Below are 15873 nucleotides of genomic sequence, written 5' to 3'. Positions count from 1 at the left end.
GAAAGTAGAGTAGCATATCTAAAAAGGAAGCAAGCACCAAGGCAGCAGCAGCCTTGGTGCTCGTGCGTGCACTTCAACATTTGTCTTTAAGAGGTTTTGGTAATGATAGTTTATTCATCCGAAAAAAATTAAGGTATACTTCTCGTTGGACTTTGACTATATAGCCTTCCATTCATCTTTTGGAAGGGGATAATAGGAGCTCTGATTTCTAGTTTCTACTCCAACAATGTGAAAACTTCTAATCAGATTTCACATTTTGTAAAATAATCAATGAAATTGGGACAATTTTGGAAGTTTACTTACTTTATTCTTGTATGGCCTAAGAATCAACCAACTTCAGAAACTAAGTAAATCTTTCCAAGATGGAAAGCAGTGAATGTAAAACAAGTTCAAAACACACTTATCTTGTAACTTCAGTTCTTATTTAGTGGCTCTAAGAAATTAACCATTTTTTTTATTTACTCTTCTCTCTAACATTATATTGTCTAACATCAATATTAAGCCACATCAAACCATCAACAATTAAGCCAGATTAACCAAGTCAACAAAAATAAATATTAAGTCACATAAAATCATCAGAAATCAATATTAAGCCACATCAAGTCATCAAGAAAATCAACATAGGACTAGAAGACAGCAGAAATAAAAATGATGTACCAGGCCCCTGGCCAAAACTGTAGGTGGGGCCCCTTAGATGGCTCCAAGAAGCCCCCATGAGCTAGCCGAACCCACTAGCAGAGGTACTTAGGAAATTTTTAGTCCTCTTTTATTTCTGGAATTATTTCCAGATTTATTCCTAGAGTTTAATTTAGGTTTTACTTTTTAATTTGAGTTGGTTAAGTTGTGGATAAGATAAGACTCTTATACAAGAACAGTTCTTATCTTTTAGGAGTTTTATTTTGATTACAGTTTGTTTTGAGTTAGTTATTGAGTCCTTGGTTATTTTAAACACTACCACATGTGCCATTAGAGTTTTAATTAAAATAGGATTCAGGCATGTGCTTATTAGAGTTTGAGATAACCTGAAGTTTTATTTTCAGCATTGGTCTTTTTTAGATTCCAAATCAATAGTCCACGACTCCACATTATGTGGTGGGGATCCCAGTCTTTTAAGGAATCCCACTTAGTGTAGTCTTTTAGAAGACTATAAATAACCTATTGTTTCTTTGCATTGCTTCAAGTCTGATTATTGTATAAAATTGTTTGAATTAAGGATCATGGTTCCCTAATTGAGGGGTCCATGGTTGAGACTTGAGAATTGAAAGTGTTCAAAGATCAGCATCTCCAGCATTATTTCCAGCAGTTTCAAGGCATTCAAAGTCATCATCTTCAAGTACAGCAAGTACAGCAGCCCTCCACCCCCATCCCCTGCCTCCTCTCTCTCCCACAGCCCTCCACCCTTCCTCTTCCTTACGTGACCCTAGGAACCCCTGCCCCCCAAATTGCATTCTCCCTCTCTCCCCCTTCAATTCCAACAAGCCCCAGCCCTTCCCTCACCCTCCCCTACCCCCGCAAGATACTCCCTACCCTTTGCCCTGCTGTTTCAGACCCTAGCCACCCTTCCCACCACCCCCCGAGATTCTCTTAGGCCTTTCCCCCAACAATCCCATGCAAGGCCCCCGAATTCCCCCCTCTCAGTCCTCTGTTTCTGGCGGGGGGAAATAAAAGGGAAGAGAAGAAAGAAAGAATAAAAGAAGCAGAAAATTTATTATCAAACAAATTTATTATCCTAACTTTGCATGCCAGTATGTGCAGCAAATTCAAGTATCACAGAACATGACACAGGATCTTTAATTTCTATCTACAGATTAACAGCATTAAAACAAGTCCAGTCACTTTGAATTAAGAGAATGAAACTTTATGCAAGGTGGCACAATCCATAAAAACTGTACAACTTATTGTCCAGTACATTTGAGAAAGCTGCTTTCACTGCATGTGAATATTTTACGCTTACTATAGAGGTAAACCCAATATGCACACACATCGGCAAAACATGCAATGATAAACAAAATCCTCTTCGGATTCTCAATTAAAGCACCAAGGGTTCTACAAGTTGACTGTGCTACAACCAATTTCAGACAAAATGCAGCACAACAACAACTCACCCATATTCCATGTTCCCACCTAAATGGAGAGCCAACAAGCAGCACACTGTGCAACTGAATTTAATGAGGAAGTTTAAATACTGATGTCTGAAATTACTACCGAAAATGCAGACAGATGTCGCACCATTCAGTTAAGGTCAACCATAAGATTTGACAATGTGTAAATAATGTAGCCCTAGAGTGAAGGGGATCAACTAGGGGCCAATTAAACAAGATCTTATATGAACCAGCCTTTTAAGTAGGGTAAAAGTGGGTGCCAGGAAAAGTATATAAGCTGAAAGTAACAACTATTTCAGGTAGTTAAATCTGGAGATATGGAGAATTTGTAATACAAATAGAATTGAAAATTAACAAGGGTAATTTCAGGAAATCGACTGGTCAGATTAACTAGATTCAAATGGTTTTGTTAGGAGGCTTTGGGGATGATGTACAAAGGAGCTGCAGGTCTGATGCTGAATCCTACTGGCAGAATGTTCTCAGAAAACACCTTGCTTGTGTTCTTCTACAAGAAAGAAAGTGCAAAAATCAAATGTATCTTACTGTAGTTGTGCGGTTGTGCCTTTAAAGCAGCAGCTTCAAATGGGCAATAACGTCAAACACAGGCTGATACCACAGCCACGACAGGAGCTTGGACTTGATATACCAAACAGCAACAGGTCTCATGGACTTAGCACCAAGAAACAACAGCAACTCGGACTTGAATACCGTGAAGCTAATCAGTCTAGAGTCTCTAGACTTTAAACAACAGAAAAAGGTCTCTCACACAAAAGGCAGCAGCCAAGCTTCCAATCAACAATTTCAAAAATCAAATTCGTTTTTAATGATAGGTCCTCTTAGAAGCTTATAGAAAAAGCTCAATAATAGGCTCCTACCATAGAAAGTAAACTCCTCATTGCGTCCTACTTATTGTCATGTGCTAGTCACATGCTAAGTTAGATTAAACAGTTGGATCAACAGGTTCAATCTTAAAACATAAATCTTAAACAATTGATAAAGTTAAATCCTTGCTCAACCTATACCCCATATTCTAGCACCATAAAAGAGACCATTGACCCATGGAACGAAAGGCCCGTTGCCAATATAATCCAACCCTAGGCTATTCCCTAAGAAAAGAAGTCCAATTGGGTTATGAATTTGCATCAGCACAATTTAGAAAGTTCCCTATTCAGTGGATGGTTGGAATAAGCTGCATCCTTTTGTGGCTCAAAAGGCTAGTAGTAAGGATACCCAATTGAAAACAAATAGAAAGCTTTCCCTTTGCATGCGTCTATGTGAAGAAAGCAATAAAATTATTGTGATAAGAATCGTGTACCTGTTTTTCCCAAATATTTCAACTCCTTTTAGGTACAGTTCTTTCTCAATAAGTTTCCACTCGCATCCACTTGGAACTCCTTCACTTTGCCCTTTTCTGGAATTCAATGACAGCTTAATAGGCCCTGTGGTAGTATTTTCTTGATGTTCTATGCCCTTATCATTCTCATCACATGTAACAATACATGGATAAGTACGCTGAAGGGATTCATTCAAAATACCTTCATTGGTCTGCTGGTGTTCATTGTTGAGGGATACTCCAGAATCTGGACGCATAATGTTGGCACTGGATGCAAGATCATCTGGCGGCCCTGCAGAAACTTCATCGAAATCTAATACTTTCTTCTGTTTTTTGGTAGCAGAACCCTGACATTCATCATAACCTGGGACAGCAGAACCCTCAAAATTGTTGGAACCTGGTCTCAAGTTTTCGAGTGTCATAATTCCATGCTTTAAGAGTCTGTACTTACACATATTTTCATGGGAGGGTATATCTATAACAGATGTATTGATGTTCAATGCTTCAATAGAAAATTCCGGACTATCAACAGCCCTTTTCCTATAATTGTATTTTCCATCAGCTGCGAAGCCTCTGCTGTCAATACAAGGAGTTACATTACCATCAGACCCTTGTACTACATCTGTGCCACCGTTCATCACCTGCAAGACAAGTTGAGATGTTGGAAGAATTGTTAGTTTTCTTGAACCTCCCAACCCCCAAAAAAAAGGACTTGCAAAAGTTCAAAATAAAGGTAGGAAGACAAAAAGATAGGTTTTTTTTTTCCTTTTTCCTTTTTTTTTTTGGGGGGGGGGGGGGGAGAGAATTATCTTCTCAGTTTAAGGGGAAAAAAATACGGGAAGAAAATGCTGAGTAGAAGAAGTGCAACATAATCCACACATTCTATTAAATATTGCATTCTAGTAATAAATATGTATGCACAACTATAGAGCTACAAGTCAATGTCTAGAAGTTGAAGAATTATATCAATAGCTGCATACAGAAAGAAATGAGAGGATAATGTAAGCCTGGTCTGAATTTGGGTTTAACAATGAAATAGGTTTCTCCTGTCCTTTACATTGTGGGTTTATTGCATCATAAACCAAATTTCACGAAACCAACCAAATGTTTTAGTTTCATAATAATCTGTTTGGTTATGTGATTCCACAGATTTCCTCTTTAGGGTGAACAGAAGCTTTTTTTGGGTGAATTGATTCAACATATTTCAAATTTGTTGAATCATGAATCCTATTTTTAATAACCACTTGGTTATTTTTGTTAAACTATTCACATCAGTACCAAGAACCACATGTAGTGAGGAGTTATACCTAAAATTTGGAATTATCTGGATTTCATGGTTAAGTTAAATCCATGGATTCTTCCAAACTGACCCTTGGTATCAGCATGGAACAAAATGCCAAAATTTTTCCGAATTTCAGAGATTCATACACTACCGAGACGAAAGTCATGAAACGAGGGTATTTGACTGAATCTCAACAAAATCTTTGCTGGAATCTCACCCAAATTTCAGTATCTTGCCGAAAATTTGGAAGCCTTGGTGAAATTTCACTGAAATCTCCAAGTTTTGGTGCAATTTTGAAAATTTCAAGGGGCTGCATAAAATAATTGTAAGTTTTAATTTTTATATTAATTGAGATTTGACTACTACTCAGTATTTGTTCTTGCATTTCAATGTTTTTTTTGTCTATCCATGTTTAGATTTGTGAAATACATGATCCAATTTCGTCAGCATAAAGTCAGGCATGCACGAATCAAGAAGACCAGTTTGTGTTGCGTTGTAGTAGAAAATAACATCGCTGTTGTATTTATTAGCTTCAAATTTGGCTGTACACTGATAATCAAAAACAAAAAGCACTTAAAACCCACTGAAACAGGCTCTAGAATTATGGTACAAAGCTACACCATGTTTTGCTGAGATCTCAGCATCTTAAGCTGTCCCAATCTTGATGAGACGATATTTAATACTATTACTCAAACTACAAGAAAAAGGAAACAAACAAAAATCAACAGAATAGAAAGCACACGTAAAAGACAAGTAGGTCAAACTGTCAAAGACAATTGTTGGTCACAACATACGTGCACACCCACGGTTATGTCTTAAGCTTGTTAACAGTCCTCCTCAAGCTAAAGCGTATAAATCTCCCATTTCCAGCATGCAACCACTTTGGAGGCAAGGCCAAAGAAAGGCTCGGTGATGAGATCACCAAGCTGCTCTCCTGGTGGAACATAAGGAGTTACAATCCCATTTTTTAGGACAACATCTTTGAGAAAAGTGACAATCACCTCATGAAACACGGGGTTGCTGGCAATGTAGATAGCAGCTTGGTTGTAACAAAACATCTTCATTGATTGAGTTATTGGAAAACTCACCTCAAGAAGAAAAGACTATACCCACATTAACTCAGTAGTGGTGTGAGCCATAGCTCTGTGTTCAGCTTCAGCACTTGGCTAGGCAACAGTAATATGTTTCTTACTTTGCCAAGTAACAAGATTTCTTCCAACAAATGTACAATATCCTATAGTAGATCCATGTCACCATCCACTCTTGCCTAGTCAGCATTGAAATACCCTACTACATCAACATGTTTATAAGGACGATAGACCTGTCCCTTTCTATACATCAACACGTTTATAAGGACGTAGACCTGTCCCTTGCTAGAGGCCTAGAAACTCCTTTGAAATACCAAGGAGCAACAAACTGTTTCCCAATGTACTTTCTCAGGGGAGTGTGTTAACTAACTTATTCGTCCAACCGCAAATCAGATGTCAGGTTGTGCAATAGTAAAATAAATAAGTTTGCAACTAAACTCCTGTATTGGTGAGCATCATTAAAGTTTTTACTCTCAAATGCATTGAACTTTTGGTGAGAATCCATTAGAGTGTCAATATGCTTAGCAACAAGAAGACCTGTTCTAGTTAAGAGAACAAGCGCATACTTCCTCTGAGACAAGTTAATTCCTTTTCTTCTGCGAAGCACTCATTGCCAAAGATATACATATACCTAAGAGGACCCAAGTCCTTCATCAGGAAGTGTTCATAAAGGATCTTTTACTGAAACAATCCCACTAGAATCATTACCAAAAATAATGATATCATTAATAAACACAAGTATGAGCATATTGGAACCTTGACAATAGACAAACACAGAGTAGCCAGATTAACCCTAAGAAAACCCAAATCGAATGACAACTGAGCTCAACTTATCAAGCGACACACTTGGTGATCGTTTTATCCCATAAATGGCTTTATGAAATTTCAACACCTTGCTAGATGCTTCCCCCTGAACAACAAACCCCAAAGGTTACTCCATATATATTGCTCTTGAAGATCAACAAATTTAGATTCAATTGAAAGAGTGGCCAATCTAGGTTAACAGCCAAAGACATAAGAACTCTATCAAAACTCAACTGAGCAATATGGAGGTCTCAATGTAGTCCATACTAAACGTCTGAGTAATAACCCTTAGCAACCAATCGTGACTTAAGGTTCAACAGACCCATGCGGAAGATATTTAATTAAAGGTGTTTTATTATTTTTTGTCCTTTTCACACCAACAAAATGAAATGTGACATAACTGAGATTAATGAATCACAAGATATTTCTATATTATATCCTTCAGATCATTGAATATCTCAGACTTGGAGATGTTCTAAACTATCTAATAGCTAACAACTAGAGATCCAGGTTGATGTTGGAATGCTTCCTAACAAACCAAAAGGGCCAAGGCTAGATCATCAATATGTTGGACAAGTATTGGGTTCAGAATGGTTGATTCTTAGAAACATTTAGATGGAAAGCATAGCACAGAGTGAACTAAATGCAGGCAAGTATGTATGGCTCCCCCACCCCCCAAAAAAAAAGGGTACCACTAGTCAAAATAATCATATAAAAATGTGTCCTAAATGTGATAACAAGGACATAAACCAAATGGTTATGTAACAATATGATAGGAATGTGGGGTTGAGAAACTTGAAAATTGACCCCAATGTGGTGCTTGACATTAATTTAACATTGGTTGTTAGAAATGAAATCCCTCTTTAGATTTGTAGAGTATGACAACTTTAGGAGATTGACGTTGTACATCTATCCTAATTATTCTCCTATTGGTAGAAGTACTCTTTTAAGTGAAAATTCAAAAGGTCTTTAAGAGGTAGAAAATTTTTAATAGAGAGGCAATAAGGAACTCTTCCGGAAGAGTGTCAATCATGGTAGAAGATCTCGCTCTCGAGAGAGATCTCGCCACCTTGAAAAAGAGAGATCTCGACCATCTCGGTGAGATCTCGGTCGAGATATACAATTTTTTGGCGTCAACTCGGTGGCCCATCTCGGTGGGTTTTAGGGTCCCAATTGGGTTGAAACTTGGTATTTAGCTTATTTAAGGCCTTTTGAACACGTTGGTGGCCTTGGATTTGTCAGAAACAACCCTATGTATGATTTCTAAGTCTACCCATAGTGTGAAACCGAAATGTAGTAGGATTAGGGAATGCAATGTTATACAACATGTAATATAGAACCTTTAAAGCATATAAATGAAAAGCAAGTATATCAAATGCATCAACTAACTTTAATGTTATCAAAATTCAATCCATATGAGTATCACAATCTCAATTTTCAAGAATAAAATAATTATACAACCATTAGAAGTTCTATGTAAGTCATTAAATCATAAATTCATAAGACAAGTAGAGAATGATTGATCTTCCTTGTTGTAGATGTGCTAAGAGTAGTTGCAAGTGAAAATTCAGCCAAAATCCACAAAAAAAAGGCAAAAATTGAGAGTTCCAGCGAGATCCAGGGCGAGAAATGGCGAGATATGGCGGATCTCGAGCGAGATATCCCAACTCGCAGATCTCGACCTCCATCTCGTCTCGCCAAGGTGGAAAAATGAGATATCTCGCCAGATCTCGCCGAGATCTCGCGAGATCTCCCACCATGGTGTCAATCATGACTAATTTATGGACTTCAATAGCAAATGATGGGTATATGAAACTCAGTGCTCAACCTGATACATAAATCGCTTAATAAAAGAATAGAAAAAGCTTTTATTGTATTGCTTAAGTCATTTAGGAATTCCTAAAGCCAAGAATTAAGAATGACAAGTTTTTCATTACCCAGAATAGAAAAACCGCTTAGAATAGCAAAAGAGATTATATTTGTCGAGAAGTGCAAAACAGTATGGATATGGCCTTTCAATTATGAAATGCTCAAGTAGTAATGGTTGAATCAATTGAGTATTCAATTTTTTTACAGTCTCATCTACAGAACTAAGTTTTAAATGTATACATAGAGAAAGCCGTGTGCAATGAAAAAAGCAAGCACAGGTTTGGGGAGGGATTTTTTTATTATTTCAACAAGGAAATTTTCTACTCCATTCGAATAGTTCCGGGTTCGAATCCCAAGCAACCCATTATTATTTGGAAATTTTTATTAAAAAACAAATCCAATTCTTATTCTATTTTTTTCTATTTTCAACTCAACTTTATTTATTTACACCAGAGTTCATTCTATTCTGATCAATACAGCTATAGAGCTAATCGCTCTATATACAATGATGTTGGTTGACACGGGCATATAAGTCATGTTATTTTGCATAAGAAGTTGATAGAAATTCTACATTGGCACCTCCACATTCAAGTGTAAAGATTTATGAGGCTGTTCTTAAATTTTAATTGAGTGGGGCATTGAAGAGAGATTATTTTCAATAACAGTAGTTAATGTGAGTTCTAATGAACTAAGAATCAGCTATTTGAGGTCCACTTTGAATGCAAAGAACACATTTCTTTGTAAGGGGATAATTTTTTTTCATGTGTGATGTTGAGCTCATATCTTGAACCTTATAGTTCGAGATGGCATCAAATAAATAGATGCATCTGTTCAGAAGTTTGAGATAGCATTAATATGTTAAAAGCTCACAAGCAAGGAAGACAAAATTTTAAGAATGTTGTAAGCACTTCTTACAAAAAGGGGTTTGCATGAAGATGTAACTACATGATGGAATTCGACATTCCAAATTTTTGGTGATGCTTTATTTTATTAGGCAACATTGATACTTTGGAATATTCAAATCAAGGCTATAGCTTAGATGAATAGGAAAGGATTGAAAAATTTTTACATTGTTGAAGCCCCTTAATGAGGTCAAAAAGATTTTATTAGGTTCAAAATATCCTACTTAAACTCTATATTTGCATAATGTGGTGCTTGCTCATTTGGCTCTTAAATGACAGATCATATGATAGATCAATGTCAGATGAGTTTATAATAAATAAGATACATGTCATGAGACAAAAGTTCAACAAATATTTGGAAAAATGCTCATTGATTAAATCGATTCTCATTGAATTGGAACCACGTTACAAATACTTTACTATTTTAAGTGGGCATTTAATAAGTTACATCGTGGAAAGTCTTCCTAAATAGACGATGAAATTGAGGGTGTGAAAGGAGCTTTGGGAAAGACTCTATGGAGATTATGCGAGTATGACAAAAGATCAACAGTCTTCCTCTACTTGTATAGCTAATGATTCATCTCTTTTTGCATAGGTATGTTTTACATGTCTTTAATTTTTTTTTATTTGTTTGACTGATAATTTATTAATTTTTGTGTTATGTAATGAGTTCTATCTCTATTTTATAATATTATCTTCATTTTAGTGTCATGGAAAGAGTAAAGCAAATGGGAAGTCCGATGTCAAGCAATACCTTAAAGAGCCACATAACCCTTGGGCTATGAATTATCATTTTCTTGTATAATGGAAGTCAACAAAGCCAATCCTTTGATTCGAGTCAGATGGCCCATGATGTATTGGCAATTTCTTTGTCAACCACTGCACTTGAGTCAACATTTCGTGCCCGGGGTAGGGTACTTGATAGATATCATACTAAATTGCTCCCTAGCAATGTTGAGGCTTTAGTATGCCTCTGAGATTTGATGCACAATATGAATTTTGGAGGTAATATCTTTTTCCCCTTATAATCACTATGTGTATTTCATATATATATATAAAATATAATTGTTTGAAATTAAGGTAAGGAATGGCAAATATGAAAATAAGGGCTTTTGTTCATAAAATTTGTGAAAAATGTTGATTGATTCGGAGGCAGGGATGAATTATAGTAATTTGTTCCAAACCAAGACATAAAAAAAGAAAAGGATAATTTCTTGGATTCTCAAAAATTCTGTCGCTCCATCCCCGCAGGGGCAGAGAACCTGTCGTCGTCTCGATTGTGCTACCGGAGGCTCTAGGGAAGTCGGAATAGGAGAGCACTCATCTATCTTGGGGTGGACTTACTACTTAGATGCTTTCAGCAATTATCCGCTCCGCACTTGGCTACCCAGTGTTTACAGTGGGCACGATAACCGGTACACCAGAGGTGCATCCTTCCTGATCTTCTCGTATTAGGGAAAGGTCCTCTCAATGCTCTAACGCCCACACCGGATATGGACCAAACTGTCTCACGACGTTCTGAACCTAGCTAATTAATTATTCTAATTTGCTTGTGTGTAGCTGAACAGCATTCAAATCAAGATACTAAAGAATTATCTAAATCATAGAGCATTAGGAAATGTGTTTATAATGTTTAAGTTCCTAATGAAGTGTTCGCAACTACTAACACCACTGTTATCAACTAAATATGCAATATAATACAACTTTTAGCCTTGGAACTTCCTTCATTTGATCATCCCTTTCTTTGTTTCTTAATCTTTTGATGCATAACATAATATTATCACATCTTGAGAGATTCAAAGTTCCAATATTATTTATGTTGGTATTCTTCACCACATATTTGATTTGGGGTTACACCACATGTTAATACTTTTTTTATTGTAATGTTGCGATTATGTGTTAACTTGATTAGATGTCAAGATTTTGAAGCAACTGGTGGAAGGCTCGATCTTAGTGATGTTAGAGTACCATTGAGAATTGCACTCTTGAGAAGGAATATTGTAAACTAAACCTAAATATATTGTCAATTCTGGTATGAGAGAAATACACAGCACAACAACCCTTGTCCCAACTAACTGCTATCGGCTACATGGATTCTTGCCTTCCAATCAGCTCTATTTGGGCTGTACTAAACAATCTTAGCCCATCCATTCAAATTTTGGCTTTAAAGTTAAATGGGATGCATAGGATCGGAATATTCTACTCCATGTGACAACACATCATTTCCTCTTTACATCACAGCCACACATAAAAGATCAACCCCATGACATAATCCAATTTATCCTTTTATCATCACTTTGATGCTTTTGGCTAACCATAGAATCTAGTTTATAACTCTTCGTTGTAGCTCCGATTTGAGAATTGTTTGCAGCCATGTATCCATGTCAAACAAGCACTGCCAATGTAATTCAACCACGTCATCAAATCCAGCATGCCACATTACTGTAATGACAAAAAAAACCCTGTAGGCTAATCACCAATGTGTTAGACAGAAATCCCCTGGATTACTTCTACTCACTTTAGGAGCTATATGAACATTTTCTTCAATACTGAAAGGCGGCCAACTCGCCCAACTCATCCAGAACTTGACTACCATTTTAACCTCTCTAGCTGCGTTTGGATGCCACCATACACCACCTCATTATCTTGTGCTCAACCAAAATGCGTTGTGTTAATGTTAAAAACATGCATGAACTATGTTGACAACAATGACATCCAATACACAGGCACTACAATCTGCACAGTGTGAGCAACAAACTATGGAGTATCCTAATTCTAACTCAAACACTGACTTAATTATAAAATAACTACTAATCCCATGTATCAGTGTTACCCCCACTTTATGGGCTTATACAACAATAAAAACCCAAAACAAAGAGCCTTAATCTCTATAGAATGCACTCATGGGCCAAAATTAAGTATTTCAAAGTTCAATTGACCTTTTTGGACATTCTTAACTGCATCAAGACATGAGCATCAATGAAGCATGGTGGGAAGCGTAAACTAGAACCTACTTGGTTACGAAACTGTTTGAGACATGGGCATAATGTAGCATAGTGAAAAAAATAAACTTCAAAACAACATGGTATGAGATTATATACGACAGACCACAATACTGAAAACACCATTCAGTGGCTTAAGTTCTAAAACCAGAGCTGTACCTTGAGAAAGCACTGATCGCTGCAGGGTCTGCCATTTTCTTCAATTTCAAACCAACTTGGCTGCTTTTCACCCTGTAAAGCATACACTTACATCAGAACAGCAAAGAAAAGATAGCTTCAGATTCCAAGTAAAATAATAAGAAAATTAAAGCAAACGCTTACAGGGATGACTAGACTTTGAGAACATCCATGCAAGCGGCAATCATATACCTGGAGTTCCATATAAGAAGACATTAACCAATATTAGCATAATTAATTCTCCGGGTAAGAATTTGCATGGTAAATAATTTTTTTTAACAAAAATACAAGAATATAAGTCTTGGATGACGTACCAAGCAACGCCGACAGAAGAGATTGTCGAAAGAATCTAAAGCTGCAGTAAGACTTTTCCCCAGAAATATGCTCCTATCAGATACTCTTTCTGCTAAAGCTTCCATGTTTCTGGGTGCATGTAGGTCAATTAGTGCATTGTATCTCTCCTGCAGATGTTCAGGAAAAGAACAAACACTGGAACTAGTAAATATAACAACAAAACTAAAATAAATAAGAAATGGCAGTATTTCTAATGGTTCATTGAATGAAATAACTATCTAGATTTGTAAGCTCCAGACGACGAAGCATGTTGCTTGTTTAGATTTGAAAAGGATACCTGGATTTCTGATTCAGGGGCTCCTATAAACTTGCTCACAATATTAAGCACTTCCTGATTTAGTCCATACTCCTGGACGACATTCCTGCAGAAGCAAAAAAAAAAAAAAAAATGATACATAGCATCATTAGATTACCTGCAAAGCCACAAAGTTCTAATAAAATCCCAGCAATCCATGCATAGTTACACTAATCAATTTATGAGCTGCCAAAGACCGGACAGTTGTTTCATCTTTCTTAAAAAAGAACCACGACCAAATATCATAACTGCTTTGTCAAATCACTTAAGTGAATTTAAGGGAGTTCAGCTGACTTGAATTAGATTCTTCTGCAGGTTCTTTCAGTCAGGACTCAGGACTCGGAAGAGCACTTCACTTCAAGCAAAACTTATTTTCCTTCCAGACACAATGTGATGCCTCACATTTCATGGCTTATTCTAATATTATTTATTTGATTGAGTGACAGAATTCCAGAGTGATCTTGGACCCTAGTGATTGGACAAGATGAAACAATTCAATTGGTGGTTTTAAGTAATTTAGTCAAGGTTTTAAACCTATTTGTAGATTTTGGTTGGCCATATCCTTAATTGGCACAAGTTTTAAATTAATAGCACACTTGGTGACAGAATGGATATTTACAAATAAAAATGATTATTTTATTCTTTTGAGGTTATAATGTGGGACTCAATTTTTTCTACCATTTCTCCCTCTTTAATTGCAATCCTTTGTTTATTTAACTTTCAAGTCAAAACACTTCCTGGTCCATATATTAGAAAGACAGCTTTGATGCCTTCCCCGATTCTGCACCTTCAATAATGGAGGAATAGAGGATGGAAACATACTATTTTCCAGTAATTTTTTTTCTTTTTCTTTCTTTTCTCTTTTCAGGCAGGTGGGTTGAGAAAAGTAGCAGAAACTGCAAGATCATGGATCTCCAGGGTAAAACATTGTAAATATCTTCAGCATTGTTCCCAGTGAAGGACGTATTCTCTCTCTCCAACAAAATGCAACAACTATAAACACTATATCTTTTGAGCTTCTTTCAAATAAAGCTACAAACCAACTGACCTGGCATATATCAGGGTTTGAGAGCATACAAATATTCAAAAACCTAATAATGTAAGCAAAGTGCACGGATCTAATATAGAAGAAACAATAGAAAACTATGAACTGTGAAATTGTTTTCCCCACCCATATGTGACGCGGATCCATCACCTAAGCGTGCTTCTTTTCCTTGGTATAAGCCTAGGGTTGGATCACAAAGGTTGGGCCTTTTTCCAATTGAGTTCTCTATGTAATAGGCCTCCTTTATAGATCTAAAAATAATGATAGTTAGGCAAAGTACGAATTTAGCTTAATTGCTTAGTTAATATTTATGTTTTAAGAATGAACAAGTTGAACCAATGGTTCAATTTAAGTTAGCATGTAACTAGCAACTGCCTAATTACTAGAATGCAATTACTGACTTTATTTTGAGTTTACTTGTCTTTCCTAGTTAGTTTAAGTTACTAATAAGTTATGGATTGGGTTAAGCCTTTTCTTTTAGGCTAGGAGCCTATCATACATGAGGAGTTCTTTGAAGAAAAAATTCTGCCCATCCAAATCTAAGCATTAAAACCTGCTTAACTTTTGACCAAATCTTCTCCCAATCCTAAAAGAGACTCAATCCAAGATTCATACCCACCCACACAACTAAATGTGTAGAATCACCTTATTAACCTTCAGTCCTATTTCTAGAAATCCTCCATAAACTCCAGATTTAACAACCCAGACTAGTAGCAAGTAGCAACTCCCAACATGTATCATGTCCTACAACCATGGAAAAACATATCGGCGACATTCGCCAAGTTCGCCAGTGGGCGAAATAAAAAGGTAATCAAAACCGAGATTTCAAAACTTCGCCGGAAAATCGACGTGAAACTACGATTTTCTGGCTAAACTTCAAAACCCCTTTTATCTTCTTATGCTTTATTGCTCTGTGCTCTGAGGTGGGTAGGAGAAAGGATTAGAAGATGCTGGGAATTGCAATAAGTTCGAATTACTAGGGTTAGGGGAAGAAGGGTTTGTCGAGGGTTTGAAGAACTGTTGCATGTCGAAATTTGCAGGTTGTTGATTTGGATTCCCGGTGGAAGCCATAGGAAAGGGAAATTAGAATCAAACTTGATTGACTGAAACAGAGATCTCTATGAAATCCAATTCTTGAATGAAAGAGGAAAGGAAGAGCTACGCAAAAGAAGAAGAGAAGAAGGAGGCTTACGGCTACCAAGAGATCCATGAATCCGGCGAAATGTCGCCGGATCATTGAAGGAGAAGAAGAAGAAAGAAAGAAAGAAAGAGAGAAAGAGAAAGAAACAGAACCAAAGGCTGCTTTCAGTTGGTTTTGAACGGCAATAAGATAAGTCGACGTTCAATCTCTAAGACGGGCTTCTGCTGAGAACGGAATAGTGTTTGTGTCCAAAGTTGAACAAAGCCCTAGCTTCCAGAGTTCGTTACTTTTCCCAGGCTGGAGAAGGGCTTATACTGCTCACAAGGAAGTAGTAGCAGCGGCGGTGCTAACTGCAGTTGGAAGAGATAATGAGGTGAAAGCCACGTAAATCTCGGCGAGATTTCGCCGGTTCGCCTGGTTCGCCAGGTGGGGAACCAGTGAATCCCAGCGAGATTTCGTTCCTTGCCTACAACAACTTG

General features: G+C 36.9%; 1 protein-coding gene across 4 annotated transcripts in view; it reads right to left on the bottom strand.

Moving 5' to 3' along the window:
* SWN (SET domain-containing protein) overlaps nt 1-15873 on the bottom strand; it is a 51523-nt gene that overhangs the window by 12603 nt on the left and 23047 nt on the right. For 3 of the 4 annotated variants that reach the window (XR_016173085.1, XM_089153512.1, XM_089153513.1), the window contains 6 exons: nt 13191-13275; nt 12874-13020; nt 12704-12751; nt 12542-12613; nt 3887-4076; nt 3418-3799 (listed from right to left, as the gene is read on the bottom strand). Coding sequence is in view for 3 of the 4 variants with exons in the window: in XM_089153512.1 (XP_089009638.1) it covers nt 3418-3799; nt 3887-4076; nt 12542-12613; nt 12704-12751; nt 12874-13020; nt 13191-13275 (924 nt within the window). In the remaining variant the exon portion in view is untranslated. Of the gene's footprint in view, nt 1-3417; nt 4077-12541; nt 12614-12703; nt 12752-12873; nt 13021-13190; nt 13276-15873 lie in introns of all 4 variants that reach the window. The other variant, XM_089153511.1, reaches the window with a different exon arrangement.

The sequence above is a fragment of the Hakea prostrata genome, chromosome 4 (genome assembly GCF_041222555.1).
Source record: "Hakea prostrata isolate BN-2017 chromosome 4, UWA_Hpros_2, whole genome shotgun sequence".
In the NCBI taxonomy this organism is placed as follows: domain Eukaryota; kingdom Viridiplantae; phylum Streptophyta; class Magnoliopsida; order Proteales; family Proteaceae; genus Hakea; species Hakea prostrata.
The sequence above is the reverse complement of the archived record's forward strand: the minus strand, read 5'-3'. Positions and strand labels throughout refer to the sequence as shown.